At 40.7% G+C, this 15,593-nt stretch overlaps 1 protein-coding gene across 1 annotated transcript in view; it reads left to right on the forward strand.

Annotated features, from left to right (window-relative positions):
• LOC115413820 (latent-transforming growth factor beta-binding protein 2) overlaps positions 1-15,593 on the forward strand; it is a 94,193-nt gene that overhangs the window by 53,060 nt on the left and 25,540 nt on the right. Inside the window, 14 exon segments of the mRNA XM_030126928.1 lie at positions 604-678; positions 5,184-5,306; positions 5,397-5,561; positions 7,039-7,365; positions 9,520-9,539; positions 9,782-9,818; positions 10,276-10,338; positions 11,207-11,332; positions 11,885-12,013; positions 12,229-12,348; positions 12,585-12,701; positions 14,931-15,050; positions 15,212-15,334; positions 15,448-15,573. Of these exon segments, the coding sequence (XP_029982788.1) occupies positions 604-678; positions 5,184-5,306; positions 5,397-5,561; positions 7,039-7,365; positions 9,520-9,539; positions 9,782-9,818; positions 10,276-10,338; positions 11,207-11,332; positions 11,885-12,013; positions 12,229-12,348; positions 12,585-12,701; positions 14,931-15,050; positions 15,212-15,334; positions 15,448-15,573 (1,671 nt within the window).

The following is a 15,593-nucleotide window of genomic DNA, read 5'->3' on the forward strand; positions in this document are numbered from 1 at the left end:
CGTGTTATTTACTGCAGCACCTCTGTGAGCCTCCAATCCGCACACCTGAAGCACACATCATATAATTTTTACTGCTTTGGCAAAACAAGCAAAAAGAAGTTGTGGGCTAGTCACTCTCCTGTAAGTCAGATATTAATCGTGATTCCTGGTGTGTACAGTTAAAGCTTTACTCTCTTGTTTAAGTAGATTTACGCGGTGGTTGATGATAAAGGTCAAGGCTGTCATGTAGGCTTCCTCAACATATTTATGATATAAGCACTTTCTTCATCTGTCTCTGGGGGTAGAGGAGTGTTGTAGGTAATATGATTATATATGACGTCGAGTGTTATCGTTACATTCTGCTGGATGGCAGTGCTGTCTTATAAATGTGCTTGATGGGGATCCATTTCCATGCACTCACTCTGGAGTCCCACAGGGCCCAGCTGTGGGTCCCCTCATTTTTCCTCTTGCCAAGATGCTCACATCTGTAAGTTATAGTGTCCCCTCCTATAACTGAACTTGTCTTCTCCCTCTGCAATGAATGCAATGCTTTGTGACAGAGAGCTATTGTACTTTAAGATCATTTTGCTCCTCTTAAGCTATGTTTTCCCTTTGTGTTTACAGCTTACGCAGTGATTGCAAATGGACAAGTGGAATGTTCTAAAGGTTATAAAAGGCTGAATCTCACACATTGTCAAGGTAAGAAGTCAATACGTCAAACAAGTTTTAATACATAGAGTGTTGTATAGAGAGATTCATACACTGCCCAGCCAAAAAAAGTCCCTCATGCAAAACATGATTGGATCACCTTTCGCTTTGATTACAGGACATTAACGTGTCATCCTGATGCCAAGCATAATATCTAGTCACAAAAAAATGTCACAACATTACGTCCATAGTTGCATTAAATTTTTGATTGATGATGGTGAGTCAGACCCCAGTACCAAGTCTTCTCCAGCACATCCCGAAAATCCTCAACGGTCTGGACTCTGTGGCGGCCAATCTGTGTGTGAAAATTATGTCTCATACTCCCAGAGCCACTCTTTCACCAGCATTGTCCACTCTTTATGCTCCGTAGAAAATCGAAGGAAATGAGAAGCCACTCACTGCATCAATTATGGTTAAATAAGCTGTCTCCAGCTGAAACATGTTTTGCACCAATGGAGGGCTCTTACCTCTTTGCTAAATTCAGTCCTCATGGGGACTTTGTTTGGCCAGACTGTGTATAATGATATATATGCCATGAATATAATAATAATGTGACCACAGCCAACCATGTTATTTACACCCTGACTGAACAACACATGTGGCTGTTTACACCCAGCTGTGGGTGTGTACCGTGGCCAATATGAGACAATTTATACCTGTATGTCTGTAGCCACAGACATGGTGTGTTCACCCAAATGTTTGTTTCTAATACATAGTTAACATGGTGAAAGCATCTTTTTTTAAGCCAAACTATGATCTTTTCCCAAACCTAACCGAGTATTTGCTGTTTAAACCTAACTGTAACTGCACCTCAAGTCTTGCACAGGACCCTGGTCCCCTTACTGAAAATGTTGTGTCTTAACCAACCTCTTAGTACATCCTTATCATCAGATGTATTTTATATGTAGCACTATTTTTACTACAGTGCAAACAGGCACTTTTTAAATTACTCCTTGCTCTACTTAAGTCTGACACCTATGGGAACTAGATCAACACTACAATTAACCTCGTTCCAGGGTCAGAGTTCAGCAGTCAATAAGTGCCTGGTGTGACAGCTTTAACTGGCCATGGTGGGTCTGTGTGCTGAGTTGTACACCTGGCTGAGATTATAGTAGAAGTGTCTTAAATGTCTCTGAGAAAGAAGCTGTAGTTGCAGTCCTTAAACAGCGAGTTGCATAGTATCTATAAATATGCCAGCTGAAGAAAAAGCTGTCTGACTGCCAGCTCATCCATCTGCTTGTAAAAACACACTTGTGTTGTTCATGAACATGCACTGTTTTCTCTATTTCAATGTCTCAGAGGTTGCTAGTTTCCAGCAACCAACAGTTCATGAACCAGCAACCACCCACAATGTCATCACTTGGGAATCTGGGCCATTTGTATTTGTTTGTGCAGGTCCTACACAACATTGGAATTATTTGACTTAAACAAATAAGCGAAAAGTGGAGAAATTATAAAGAACTTAAACTGATACTTACAAGATACATGTTTTTCTGTCTAATGCCGGCTGCAAATGTGGCAAATACATATATAGTTTATGAATCCTCTTCGTGCCCTGTGACTTGATTAATAGTGTCATAATCCAAGGAGCAATGCTTACTGAAGCCTACAGAGAACAACATAATGGTCCAATGGACAGCTTTGACTCTATCTAGCAGACCTCATCTGCTGGTTCAACAAGTTCAACACGCTTTCTGATCTCCATAGTACTATTGGCCTATCGGCGTTTTCAGGTAATGATTGAACTGGGAAACATATTTTAATAAAAGAAATATCTATGGACGAGGACATACTTTTTTTCCAACAGTGTGTCAAGTTGCCAATGAATGCAGAAATTTATCTTTCTATTATTCATGCTTTTCTTTGTGATTGTTTCAAGATGTTTCTCCCTTTCAGTTGCTCATTTCTTGAGATCCAAAAAAGTAAGGCTGACAGTTACCCACAATATTTACCAGACGGCTTTAAAGTCTCTGTCCTGTTCCGCTGCTGCTCCATTCCCAAAAATTATTTCTAATTTCAGAGTGCAACAACTGCCAAGACGGCAAAAACCTGCTTTCACTAGGATTTTGTCATTATTATCAAGATGGTGTCCAGCCTGCCAAAGTATGGGTCGTATACTGAGCTGCGTCGTTGTCTGAGCTCTTGCAACAGACCAGAGCTTGTCTCATACTCTGAAATAGGCGTGATTTACTGTTGTGCCTTTGTATTCTGACCCTTGCAGTCACAATACGATAAGATTCCCCATCTGACTTTAACTCTGATTTCAACTTCAGAGAAGGTTCCTTATCTTCAGAAGCCCCTTCTCAGAAACTAGTTCAGCTGAACTGGCCACTTGTAGCTGTGCCTGTTTGATGAAAGGCCACATAGATGCATGCACAGTCTCTGTGGTGGGTGTTAAACTGGTGTGGGGAGCAAGTCAGATTACTCATATACCACTTCAAAGAAGAAATCGTGGAAGCCTTACATAACTCTTTGACATTCTAAATCATGTTAATAAAAGCTACAAACAAACTTACAATGCTGACATTTGACACTTATCGTATGAAAACTGCTTAACGTGGTGAGAACTTGGAGCTTAGTAGGCAATCCTATTCAAAACAACCTTCTCCCACCAAGGGCTGCTCTGGCAGTAGTTGAAGAATGTGCATTCACTATTCACAATTTCTAAACGGATGCATTTTTGGCTTAATAAGTTATGTCTGGTTTGAGATTTCCACTGTAGTTAAATGTAACTCTCCTTGGCTCCAACAGCCAATACATAATAAAGAGAGTAATGCTGCCAATTTCCTTTAGAGTGTCCATAAATAATTCTGCAGGTGTTTTTATGAATTTGTTTTCCAAGAACTTCAGAGTGGGCAAAGTCAGGTAGAGCTGCAAAAAACAGCTGTCAAACCACCGCTAGGATTTTAAAATATTTCAATTTTGTTGCACACAACAGTATTAATCTTTAAACAATATTATCATTTTTGTTGGAATAGGGATGATGATGAATGCCTGTTTGCTGCATCTGGACTCTTACCACAGTATGTCAATTAGAGTAGCCAAGCATAGATTTAAAATAGATTTTGAGATTAGTTATGGTCATGACAGGTTGTCATGGAAGTCAGTTTTAATTCTAGTCAACCCACCAGCAGACTGTAACAATAGCACTAATCTGAGACTCTACCGGACCACGGATTAAAGACCCCATGTGATGAAGGCTGAGCCCAATGCTGACCTGAACTCTGACCATATAGCATGCAGTTCAAGTCCCCCACCTGCATACCAAAATATTGTTGTCCTTAGAGCTTTTAGTGTGAATATTAGCAAAGACGTGATATGTAATCTGCGTCATTGTCTTCAGTTCTTGCCCTTTCATCCAAACAGACTGTCTTATATAGAGATAGGCTTGTGTACATTATCATAGGCTAGAGGCTTTGTCATTAAAAGTAAAAATGTTTCCCCTTTATTACTTCCAATAAATGTGATTGTATGTACTGGGGGACAAAGATTAAAAAGGAAAGAAACAACTGCTCAGAAAACAACAAAAGGAACTTAAAGGAATTCCCTGGATTTACTTCAGTCCGCAGAATTTATCAGCCAATCCCTTATAAGCTCACTTTTTCCAGCATGAAGCAAAACAACAAAACAAGAGCAGATTAATTAGAATTGGGAAAATCTGTGGTGGCAGGCTGTCGGGTTCCAGTCGTCAAAGCAATTGGAAAAGACCTAATGATGTACTCTTTGTTTAACACGGTAGAACAACAAACTTTGCCTGGTCCCAGTGTGATTGCATGACTAAGCGCCTGAAATATGTCCCCCCTATGCTCCCAGCTGGTACATTAACTGGCTAGCTTGCCTCCATTTGGCTTGCTGACTTCGGTCCTGTTGGAGCAATGAGCAAACTCCACTGGCCACCATATCAATCCAGAACATGGTTTAGGCCAGCTGGAGGGAAAAACGTCTTTACAACTTTCACTTATTGATGTAAACTACATGTTCTTTGATCGTACAGGGCTCTGTAGAGGATGAATGATGCAGAAACAATCATGATTATCTAAAATATTGTACTGCTTTATCATTGTTTTCCTTACTGTGTTGCTTTCAGAGCTCTTGTTGCCAAAGCTTTGATTTTTGTGGCATATTGTAGAAAATATTGTGTGTTTCCCTCATGTTTCCCTCATCACTGCAGTTGTATAACCATAAAGTTTTCATATTTCATCGCCTCCCAGCAGCTGCTAGTTTTGACTTCACAATCTATTGATATATTCTGTCACCTTCTGAGGTGTAAATGATTCCTTAACTCTTACATCATTTCTGCTGGTGTGTAAGACTGAAAGCTATGTATACTCAATGTGAAACGCAGTACACTGAACTGATATTGATACTTATACGTTTAGTTTCAGGGTTCAGTGGGAGTTCAGATTTCTTCATCGGGGGAAAATATGACTTCATAATTTTTCCATAATCAGAATGCACTACAAGGCTGCATGGCTTACGCACTGCATATTTTACAGACATCAATGAGTGCTTGTTGCCTGGAATCTGTAAGAATGCTGAATGTCTCAATACCAAAGGGAGCTACAGGTGCACATGTAAACCAGGATACATGTTAGATCCAGCCAGGAGCCACTGTATTTGTAAGTATTCATTTAACATCATGTAAAACTGTGGTGATTTGGTTGTTAAATTTACAGCTTATGCAATGAACATTTCAACACTTTCTGCAGCTGACAAGGCGGTATCGGACCATAGGGCCTTGTGCTACAGATCGGTGTCTGCAGGCACATGCTCTCTGCCGCTTGCTCAACACATCACCAAGCAGATCTGCTGTTGCAGTCGAGTGGGTAAAGCCTGGGGCCCTGGGTGTGATCGGTGTCCCTTGCCAGAATCAGGTATAGTAAATTTATTCAGTGCGGCTGCATGTATCAAAACCTTTTTTTTTCCTTCATCTACAAACTTGACCATTGATTTCAGGTTTTTTCATACTTGCTGAAAAACTATTTGCTGGCTTAATCCTTTTGCACGTATAAAATATCACATGTAATATCATGCAGGGATTAGTAGAGATAGTGAAAGTACAGGGAAGAAATACTTGCCACTCAGTCACTATTCTGCTGCCTGTAAGGCGTGTAAAGCAGTTCAAAATAACCTAATTTGTTTGGAGTGGAAAAGGACCAAAAACATAACAGTTTTCATATTTTGGAGGCTACATAATAGTGGGAGTCAGTTCTGTGTTATCACTCCAACCCTCAGAGAGAAACCCCACTAATAGACCGGGAAAGCTTCACAGCAGAAATAAATAGCTTGGCCAAGTGAAACATGGGAAGTAGTTGTCATCTTTTTTTTTCATACCGATCTAATCTTCAAAGTCTGTGCGAGAAACAGGCTGGTTTTATGGAGTGTCTGTACTGGCCAGTGATTCATGGGGATTGTCACAGATCAGATATCACAGACACAGACCTCCATGGTGCTCAGCAAGAACCGACACAGCGCACAGACACACAGCCTCTGATCACTCGGACGCTGGCTTTTGTATGGCCTGACAAGCTGTTAGAGTCATGTTCTGAACAAAGCTGCCAGGACCATTACTTGTGACTTGGTAACAGGAGCCTGTTGACTTTCATTCCATATTTACTCCGGTTCCTCTGATGTGGCTCCTGATCATATATAGCCTCATTTCCCTCCACTCTAAATTCATCATTCAGTAGCCTATCGTATCCACGTTTCCTGCATTTACACAAGCATTTACAGCAACCACATATCTGTCATTATTCATATCTCTATTCCAGACCCTTTTGGCGTAGAGTTGCTGGTTTCAGGTCAGGTAGGGGACACAGTGCTTCTCACTTGTAATGGATTCACCATTGCTGAGGTTTGTTGGGCTCAGACACAAAGAGGTGCAGTCTCCTTCCTTTTATCTAGCAAGCCAATCCTCCATTAACCTCTCACTCACACTCTTCTACACTAAAAAGTTCAAAGGTCAGTCAGTATTACATGATCCTCTACTTCCCCTACTGGCATTGCAGTGTCTATTTGTTTAAGTGTGCAGATATTCCCCAATCTTTCCAAAATCCCCTTGCTGGTAGCCCTTTGTGGCAGCTGTCACTGGCCTGCCAGCAATGTAATTCCACAGCAATAGATGAAACCTGACCTCCAAAATTCACAGAACATAGTAAAACACAGCATGCTCAACATAACAGTATTACACGGATGGCTTATGGTATTGCTGTGAGCATCAGACAGAAATATGAGCCACATTGGCTCTTTGGCAGTATTTCATGTTACTGTAAAGTCTGAAGTCAGAATACAAAATAGAATGGTTTTTTTTTATGTCTCATTGTTTGCTGCTGTTTGTTTCTTGCCTTGCAGACCACTTTAAGGAGATCTGCCCAGTTGGTCATGGATATACCTACTCCCGCTCAGATGTGCAGATTTCTCTCCGACAGCTGGATGATGATGAGCTGCAGAACACAGGGTTGTCTTGGGAGGAGCAGAGCCCCATTTATCCACAACTTCCATCCTCCCAGCCATCACTTCCACTGCCCAGTGGTCCTCACTATCCCATCCACCCTCATATTCCACAAGAACCTCAGTACCCAGTGTACCCAGAAACTCCACACATACCACAGCACCCTATCACTCCACAGGAGCCACAACAGCCCACCACAGACACTGAGACTTCCAGACCACCAGAAGGTGAGATGAATGTTTAGTACGCTCAATTTAATCCACACTTAGGCAGCATTTTATGTAGAGAGCAGAAGTCCCACCCCTTCCAGAGGTACCCTAAGGGACTTAAAAGAAAAAAAAAAAAAAAAAAAAAAAAAAAAAAAAAATATATATATATATATATATATATATATATATATATATATATATATATATATATTACAGTAGATGGTGAGAGAAAATGTATTTTTTGATTCCCTGTGAATTATGTCATCATTTGCACATATGATATTTGCGAGATTAAAAGATACTTTTACAAGTCAAGAGAGTTGCTGTTTGTGGCAAAGTGTCTGAACTACACACCTGAAAGTTACAGAGGTGATGTCATCATAACTGTCTCTTTCCATGAGGTGTTTAGAGTCACTAAAGATGTTTCTGCAGCTTCAGCACGAAATGACTGACACACTGACACCTCCTATTAGTGACATGCAGTCGCTTCTGCTGTTTAATACAAAACTAGATGTTACTTTTATATCTGTCTACAGATCAGGAATCTCTTGGTTCATCACATTATCTTTTGCACTGACAAACATCACATGTATAAATGGTGACGCAATTAAAACAGGATAAAAAAAAAAAAGGTTTACCTCTCACCATTGCTCGTATTTTTCCAAAGTTAGATCCCATGGGGCACAGTGGAGAGGGCGGGCCATAGTCTTTCTATTAAGGACTTGTAATAAACATTAGTTGATAGGTAAAAAGGCCCTTTTAAATGCTTAGAAACCTTGTTCATGCGTAGCTATGTGTTAGTAAGTGCATCACAAAGCATGTATTAACCTTAATAAAACAAATACAAAACTTTAGTAATGTATATATTTGAAAATGATCTTACAGATGAGTTACTTAAACCCACAAATTTAATGAAATGAGGCTTTTATTAATGTTCTTAAGGAATTTAAACTTTTAAATTATTGGCAGGTCTTGATTTTTTTGATTGTCTTGTATTTGAACAATTATGATAGGGCAGGAATAATCAATAAGTTAATTTGTCAAAAGGTGAGCATCATCAACATGATTTTTTTTGTTTTGAGTCGATTTATGATTTACTCCATATAGATGTTGAATTAATTTAGAATTAATTCATTTTTATGTCACTGGTTAGTGCTGGACATGTTAAGTAAAGTTTATTTTTTATTATTATTTTGGTAGGTGGAGGGCACATTGATTAATCTACTTAAGCTGACCTTATTATTCAACGTCAATGTTATGATGCTATTATTAATGTTATTTATTAACTTGTGAAAATGTTAATAAGCCTCCTATAAGGTCTTATAGTGGTCTGATTCCCTCTTAACACTTAATAACACTTATTGTTTTTTAATATAAAGCCTTACCCAAGAGTTGTAAATGTTTATTCTGAATTGCAAAGAAATGAATTGCTGTTGCTGCCAAATGTTCTGAATGTGTCTCAGCCTTAACATTATCCAAAAATGATATTCACTCAATCACATGAATTTTTTTTTGTCACACAGCATAACATGAACAGTCCAGAGAGAGTGATTACACAATTAAGTTTTTCTACAGGATCTAAACGGATTAGGATATTTAGAGACTCCAAACATCAACAGGATGTTTTCATCTCCATAAATAAATGTTGGATCCAATACTGAACATATTTTGAAGGAGTGTTCCCGTCCTCCATTTGTCAAAGTGAAATTCCTCTGTGCATCACAGTGGAGTGTACAAGTAATCCACATTGGCCATACATCAGAATCCTCCAGATTTTCTGTAAATTTATCTTCTTGATTTAATGCTTATGAGATACATTATTGGCATAACTGAAACATTGTGATTTATGTGAGGAGACCATTCTGTAAATATTTAGGGATTTTTGTCTTCATTATCAGAGGTATCTATTTCCTTGTTTCTCTTTGCATTTTTCTTTGGCCTGAAGTCTGCACTACTTCTCAGATACAGCTTCACTGTCTGGATCAGAGGATAAATGTGCTGTAAGCTTTGTTTTATTAGAAATAAAGACCTCCAAAGCTGTGAGTCAAATGTTTGAAGAGAGCATGGCTTGTTGTGTATGTTGAATGTATTCAGTAATTGCACTTGTTAATGTGAACAGAATGTCAATGTTTGCTACTGATAAACTTTCCTCTACTCTGTTTTTCGTGGCAGATGTGGAAATTCTGAGCCCGGTAAGTTCTCTCTCCCCGTCAGCCTCCTGGCACATGCTTTTGAAATGTTTATCTTATAACGATATGCTCTAGCTATCTCAGCTGGAGGGTTTGTTTTGATTACATAACCTATTCGGGCCACATTTTGCGAGATACATGTATGTAATTAGTGCTGAGTATGATGACACATTGTAAAGACACGGATATAGAGATGAGTATGTAATCCAAATCTTTGTAAAAAGTCATATTTGCTTGTTTTCTAGCCAGCTGTTGTGACTGACTCACCATTAAAGCATCCAGGTATGTGTCTTTATTTATTTGTTCAAGGTTAACATTTTCTAAATTGTTTCAACATCGCTGATGTCTAAGGCTTGTTTGATTGAACAAGACATAACAGTTTTCCATAGTTTCAGTCAGGTTCAGACATGAGATGTGATGTCTATAAATTGCTCCCTAGACTGCAGTGGCAGCCCCAATCTGGATCTGCCAGTGAAAACATTGACAAAGTCTGAAAGTTGTCTACATTGTATGAGTCCAGTCAATTTATTTTGGTCATTCAACTGTTTTAGCCTGAGGGAAAGTATAGATCATTTTTATATAGCTGTCCACTGAGTGACAGCAAAGTCTGTTGTGGTTAGGAAAACAAGCTGCGTATGGTTTAGTTGGTAGAGAATAAGGACTTACTATGCCAAGACAGTTTTAGTGGCTCTTTGTGTTTTCATTTCACTTTCATCCCTCAATCTTTGTTCTCCTCCAGACTCAACCGTCATCAACGAGAGGCCAGAGTCAAAAGACACAACTCACACAGACTCAGCCACAGGTGACACTTACATTACAATACTTCATACTTACCAATGATAGTGTTTAAAATCAGTGGATATGAATCAAGGCCTGATTGACAGGTGGTCTGTATGGCCACCATGCTCAAGAGAAACATGGAGCTCAACTTTAATTTTTTAAGCTTTATGTCAATGTCTGGCAGACAGCAGCATATTTCAGAAGACATTTTTGCAGGCTTACCCAGAGTTTAGCTGGGGAGAAATAGTGTTGTGCTTGTATTTGACCTCCTTTCTCAAAGCCAAGTTGGCTTGAGGATGCTGAGCTGCACAGAGGGTGAGAGGGCGAGAAACCAAGAAAGAGTGTGCCTTTTGGAAGGCGAAGCTATCCAATGTGAAAAGTGGCCAGATTTATGAAGAGAGGAAGAGGAGCAGAAGATGGGGTGAAAATGGTGTGTTTGGATAGGAGACCAACTGTGAGAAAGAGCAACAGAGACACTGAGGAAGTGAGAAGAATTTACAATAATCCTATAGAGAATGACTTATGTTTTTTCCTCAGCTAGACACAGGGGCCCAGTTTAATGTCTCTGTTTTACCACAGACCATTTGGTCAGAAAAAGACAAGAACAACACCAGTGTCAGGCTCTGCTGTGCGTGACCTGTTTCTTGCTGACCCCTTTGTAAGCGCTCCATACCACCTGTTAGAACATTACTGTGCTGTAAAACCTGCCCTTCTCATCCAAGACCCCACCTATAAAACTGTGAATCGGTTCACATGGAGAACAGCATGTGCTAATGGAATGCATTTTTTTTTTTTTGCTAATATTATGTAACTTTTATTCAGAAGAAAATATTATTTGCTTTCTAAGTAGTGACCGTGAACATCTCTGGTGTCCCTGTGACCTTTTCCAGGAACTGACAAGTGTGTCGCCACACCAACAATATGTGGCCATGGGAGATGTATTCCTGTGCAGACTGGATACACCTGCGACTGTGATCCAGGATTCAAGCTCAGTGCACTGCAGACCAACTGCATTGGTAAGAAAAAGTGGGAGAAAGAGGAAAATAGAGTAAGACAGGGGTAATAGTGGGATACTCAAAGAGGAGGGGCACACAAACACAGACATGCCGACACCAGAGACCTAAGTGGTTCTGTCTATCATCATCTTATTGCAAGCAAGTCTACCACACCAAACATTACAAGGCACAGAAGCCTTGAGAAGTGAACAGAGCCAAAATGAAAAGGATCAGTTTGTTTATGTTGACCTGTTCCTGTGATGCCTGACAACCATGTAGAAGCCATCCAAAGAGCTGCCATGGGCCTGTGATCCCTTACCTCACGGTGAAGGTCTTGGCCACAGACCCTGCTGCACTCAGCTGGGCTCAGGCCCATCGCAGAGGAATGCCTGTACACTACAGGAGCTCCAAAGTCAGGTCTTGAAAAAGGGCACAGTCTGGGCTGCAGCAATGGAACCACAATTAAATGTCATTTTGGCCCTCCTACACTCACTTGACTTGACTTCTTGTCATCTTCATCCTTTTGATTCACCCTGTCAAACACTCATTTAACTCCTGTGTCACTCTTCACAGATATAAATGAATGTGACGAGGACCCATGTGAAGGGAAGGGCCGCTGTGTGAACAACTTTGGCTCCTACACCTGCCAGTGTTACAGTGGCTACAGCCAGGTGATCACCCAGAACAGGAAGTTCTGTCAAGGTGAGATGAAGCACACATCACAGAAGCAGATATAGGGTTTCCAGTGGATGAAAGCCGCTACAGTTAACTGTTAGTTTTCTAAGTGTCTGTTAGACAACCACAAGTTCTTGTCTGTCAGCACTGTTCATTTTAAAAGTATCCCACCCTAATTAATGCTCTGGAACACAATAGTCACTTTCTTTTCCATTCTCTTTGGTTCTCATTCAAACTGGCAGACATTAATGAGTGCAGCATGCCCAATAAGTGCCAGAATGGCAACTGCGTCAACGTAGAAGGATCTTACACCTGTGAATGCAACAGTGGCTACGCCAAGTCTTGGAGGGGCCTATGCGAAGGTGACATGCATATACTCACAAGCACATAGGGTGAAGCTAAACTAGTGGAATACACAGATGCATTTGTTTAGCCAGGTAACAAAAAAAACCCATGTATTTTCCTCTTCTCAAAGCCAGGAAGAAAACTAGATTGTGACAGAGGGATTGTGGGTGTTTGTATACTGATATTGTACATATTGTTTGAATAGTAACAGGTTTAAATGGGTATTTGTATATCCTACCTTGTCCCTGAGCAGATATAGATGAGTGCAGAGACCACAGCTCATGTCCAGGCGAATGCGTCAACACACTCGGATCCTTCCATTGCCAGAACTGTGGCACAGGGTTCAGGCTTGTCAACGAAAGATGTGTGGGTAAGGTAACCCCACACCGCACCGTAACAGCAGCTCTACTTATGCAGCTCCTAAGGGTGTTTCCGACCACTGAATGGAAATAAGCTGGGTTTCCCTCTTCCACTGTAACAGCTTCCTGAATTAGGTAACATTTACGTAGACACAACTGCTCGTTCTGGTTGGCATCACCAAAAATAACCAAGGTGACATGGCAAAGACGCACACTGTTAATGATGTGCTGACAGCCTGTGATGAAGCACAGTTCACCAAATAGCACAAACTGAATTAGACTGCACCTTATTGCTTTTAAGTGCGATGGTGTCTGTGGATGTGCATAAAATTAATATGAAATAAATTATTTTATGCTTCAAAAGACTTTATTGGATGTTTTATGTGTTGCGTGGACCACTACTGGGCTGACACGACAACCCAAAACCACAGTGATGATGGCTATATTGCTCTGAGCTCAGCCCTCCGCCCTCTTCGTCCATTCAGTGTTTCCATGTATGATATATCAACTCCCCCACCCAGCAGCCTCTGCATATCCCCCAATATTGTTTAAACACATTCACCATGTTATTGCTGATCTTTCGATATCACTGGCCCCCGTAAAAAGATTGTTTATAATACTTCAATTTGGGAGAGTCCAAATATTTTCTCTTGGCCACAGCCTTGAACAAACAGCATATTATTGTTGGAGAGCTCAGGCCACTGTACTGTTAGGCTCAGCGGATGCTCATGAGGCTTTATTACCACCGCTGGGCTAGGTGAGAGGACCCAGCAGTCGCAGGAGATCTATGCGAAGGGTCAGTTCCCCTCTGCATAGCGGTCTCAACATCCAAACAAACTCTCACTCACCCATAGTGTTGTCTGTGACCCACTGTAAAATTCTTATCTTGGATTATTGCATTTGAATGCCTAAATTGCGGCCAAACTAACTTTTAGAGGATGTTTTTTTCAGCAAACCCACTCGCAGCCCCTAACCTGAAAGTTACGTAACAGTCTGACTGGTGTTACTTACCACATCCCCTCTCTGTGACCTTGCACCCCTCTAATTTGTTTGGAAACCTAAGCCTCCTGGTGTGAGTATCCTAGAAATGTGAAAAACTGAGAGACCAAATGAACGATGGAAAATATTATAATCAAGTTCAGGAGCTGCTGGTTTTTATAATCGATTTCTAAGTGAGTCTGATGGCCTGTAAATAGTAACTGAGAGGAAACCACTAAATGGGGGATAGAAGTAAATGTTTTCACTGCGAACATCCACACTGCAGTTCTAAAAAGCCTACAGTATATGTCTGCCGCTGTGGGAGTCGCATTAAACAGTAGGTTCCAGTATTTGCTTCAGTCAATTGACAGTAGCACAGTAGTTAAGACCCAATTGGCCAAATCGTGGATAAGCCTAATTGCTGGTGTGATAGAGAAAACAGCTCCGTTCCCTTGTCAGAGCTTATCACAGGGGCCTCAGAGATGCTGGATGATTGCAGAAACAAAGCATCGGGCCACACTGACAGACGTCTGGCAGTACCCACAGCTAGACAAACAAAACCTAGTCTGTGTCCCCATCTCAGCTCCATTTCAGCTGTCTCCACCACCTCCTTTGTAGTGAATACAATTCCTTCCTCTCACTGCTTTACTTCCCATCTTAAACTCTGCTTCTCTGTCTTTTACACTCCCTTTCTTTCACTCACCACACCTTTATCTAACTGCTGAAAACTGTTAACACTTAGATAGATTCCACTATAAAACAGCATTTTCTTGAAATAATTCCTTGGTCAACAATTTTGACTCATGAAGTGGAAAAGACAGCTACTGCTGCAGAGAGTAAAAGACCTCATGAATGAGGTTTGGGTCTGATGTAATTTAATGACCACTGTTACACACTAATTATGCTGCAATCATTTCCTCTTAACTGCTGTACTTTGTGACACAATCTGCATATTGTATTCACTGTTTATTTTTTTTTCCTGTAACTTAAATCTGTTTCCTGAAGTTAATTTTCCTGCACGAGGTGATCAACTTTATTTTTTATGTTTGATTTTACACGAAACATTTGGTTCTCTCATTCCTACAGTATCTCCTGTGGTATACAGCCCTGCAGATGTGCTTAAGATTTGAGATATGTAACTTTGAAGTCCTTTATATGTCCCAATGCAGAAAGATAAGGATGCTTTTATTTATGGTGATCACAGTAATGAGCCTAATTCATATTCTTGTGTAAATTTGTCGCATCCTGACCTTTGTCCTCAGACGTAAATGAGTGTTTAAACCAAACCGTGTGCGGCCAAGGAAGGTGTGTCAACACTGAGGGCTCCTATAGGTGCAACTGTTTCCAAGGATACAAGCTCTCACAAGACAACGTCTGCCAAGGTAACTATCAGTCAAAAGGTCAGTCAGACAGTGTTAAAGTCTTGTAGTAAAATACCAGCTCTGTGAAGTTTTCCCCAGTGTTGCTGCAGAAGCTTTGTAGCTGCAAAGAGGCTACAAAGAGTTAGTGCTTCTCTTTTTTTTTTTTTGTGTCTTCTGTCCAGATGTGGATGAGTGTGTGCTCCCGGGAGTTTGTCTCCACGGCCATTGTGTCAATCTGGACGGCACCCACAAGTGCACCTGTAGCCATGGTTACCAAGTCACCTCAGACAGCAAAGCCTGTGAAGGTCTGCATTGGATTATCTAGGGCTGCTGGGTGTATCTCATCACTGCTTATGTCTCAGCTCATAGAGGTCTCTCAGCAGCAACATAATGTCTGCAAATTATTTCTTTTTGTTAGATGTCAACGAGTGCACAACTGGTAATGTGTGCCCTGCGGGAATTTGCATCAACACAGCAGGTTCCTACACTTGCCAGAACTGCAGGCCTGGGTATGGACCATCTGTTGATGGACTGAGATGTGAAGGTATGAAATCCCCTCTAATG

Source organism: Sphaeramia orbicularis, chromosome 22, assembly GCF_902148855.1.
Source record: "Sphaeramia orbicularis chromosome 22, fSphaOr1.1, whole genome shotgun sequence".
NCBI classification, from domain to species: domain Eukaryota; kingdom Metazoa; phylum Chordata; class Actinopteri; order Kurtiformes; family Apogonidae; genus Sphaeramia; species Sphaeramia orbicularis.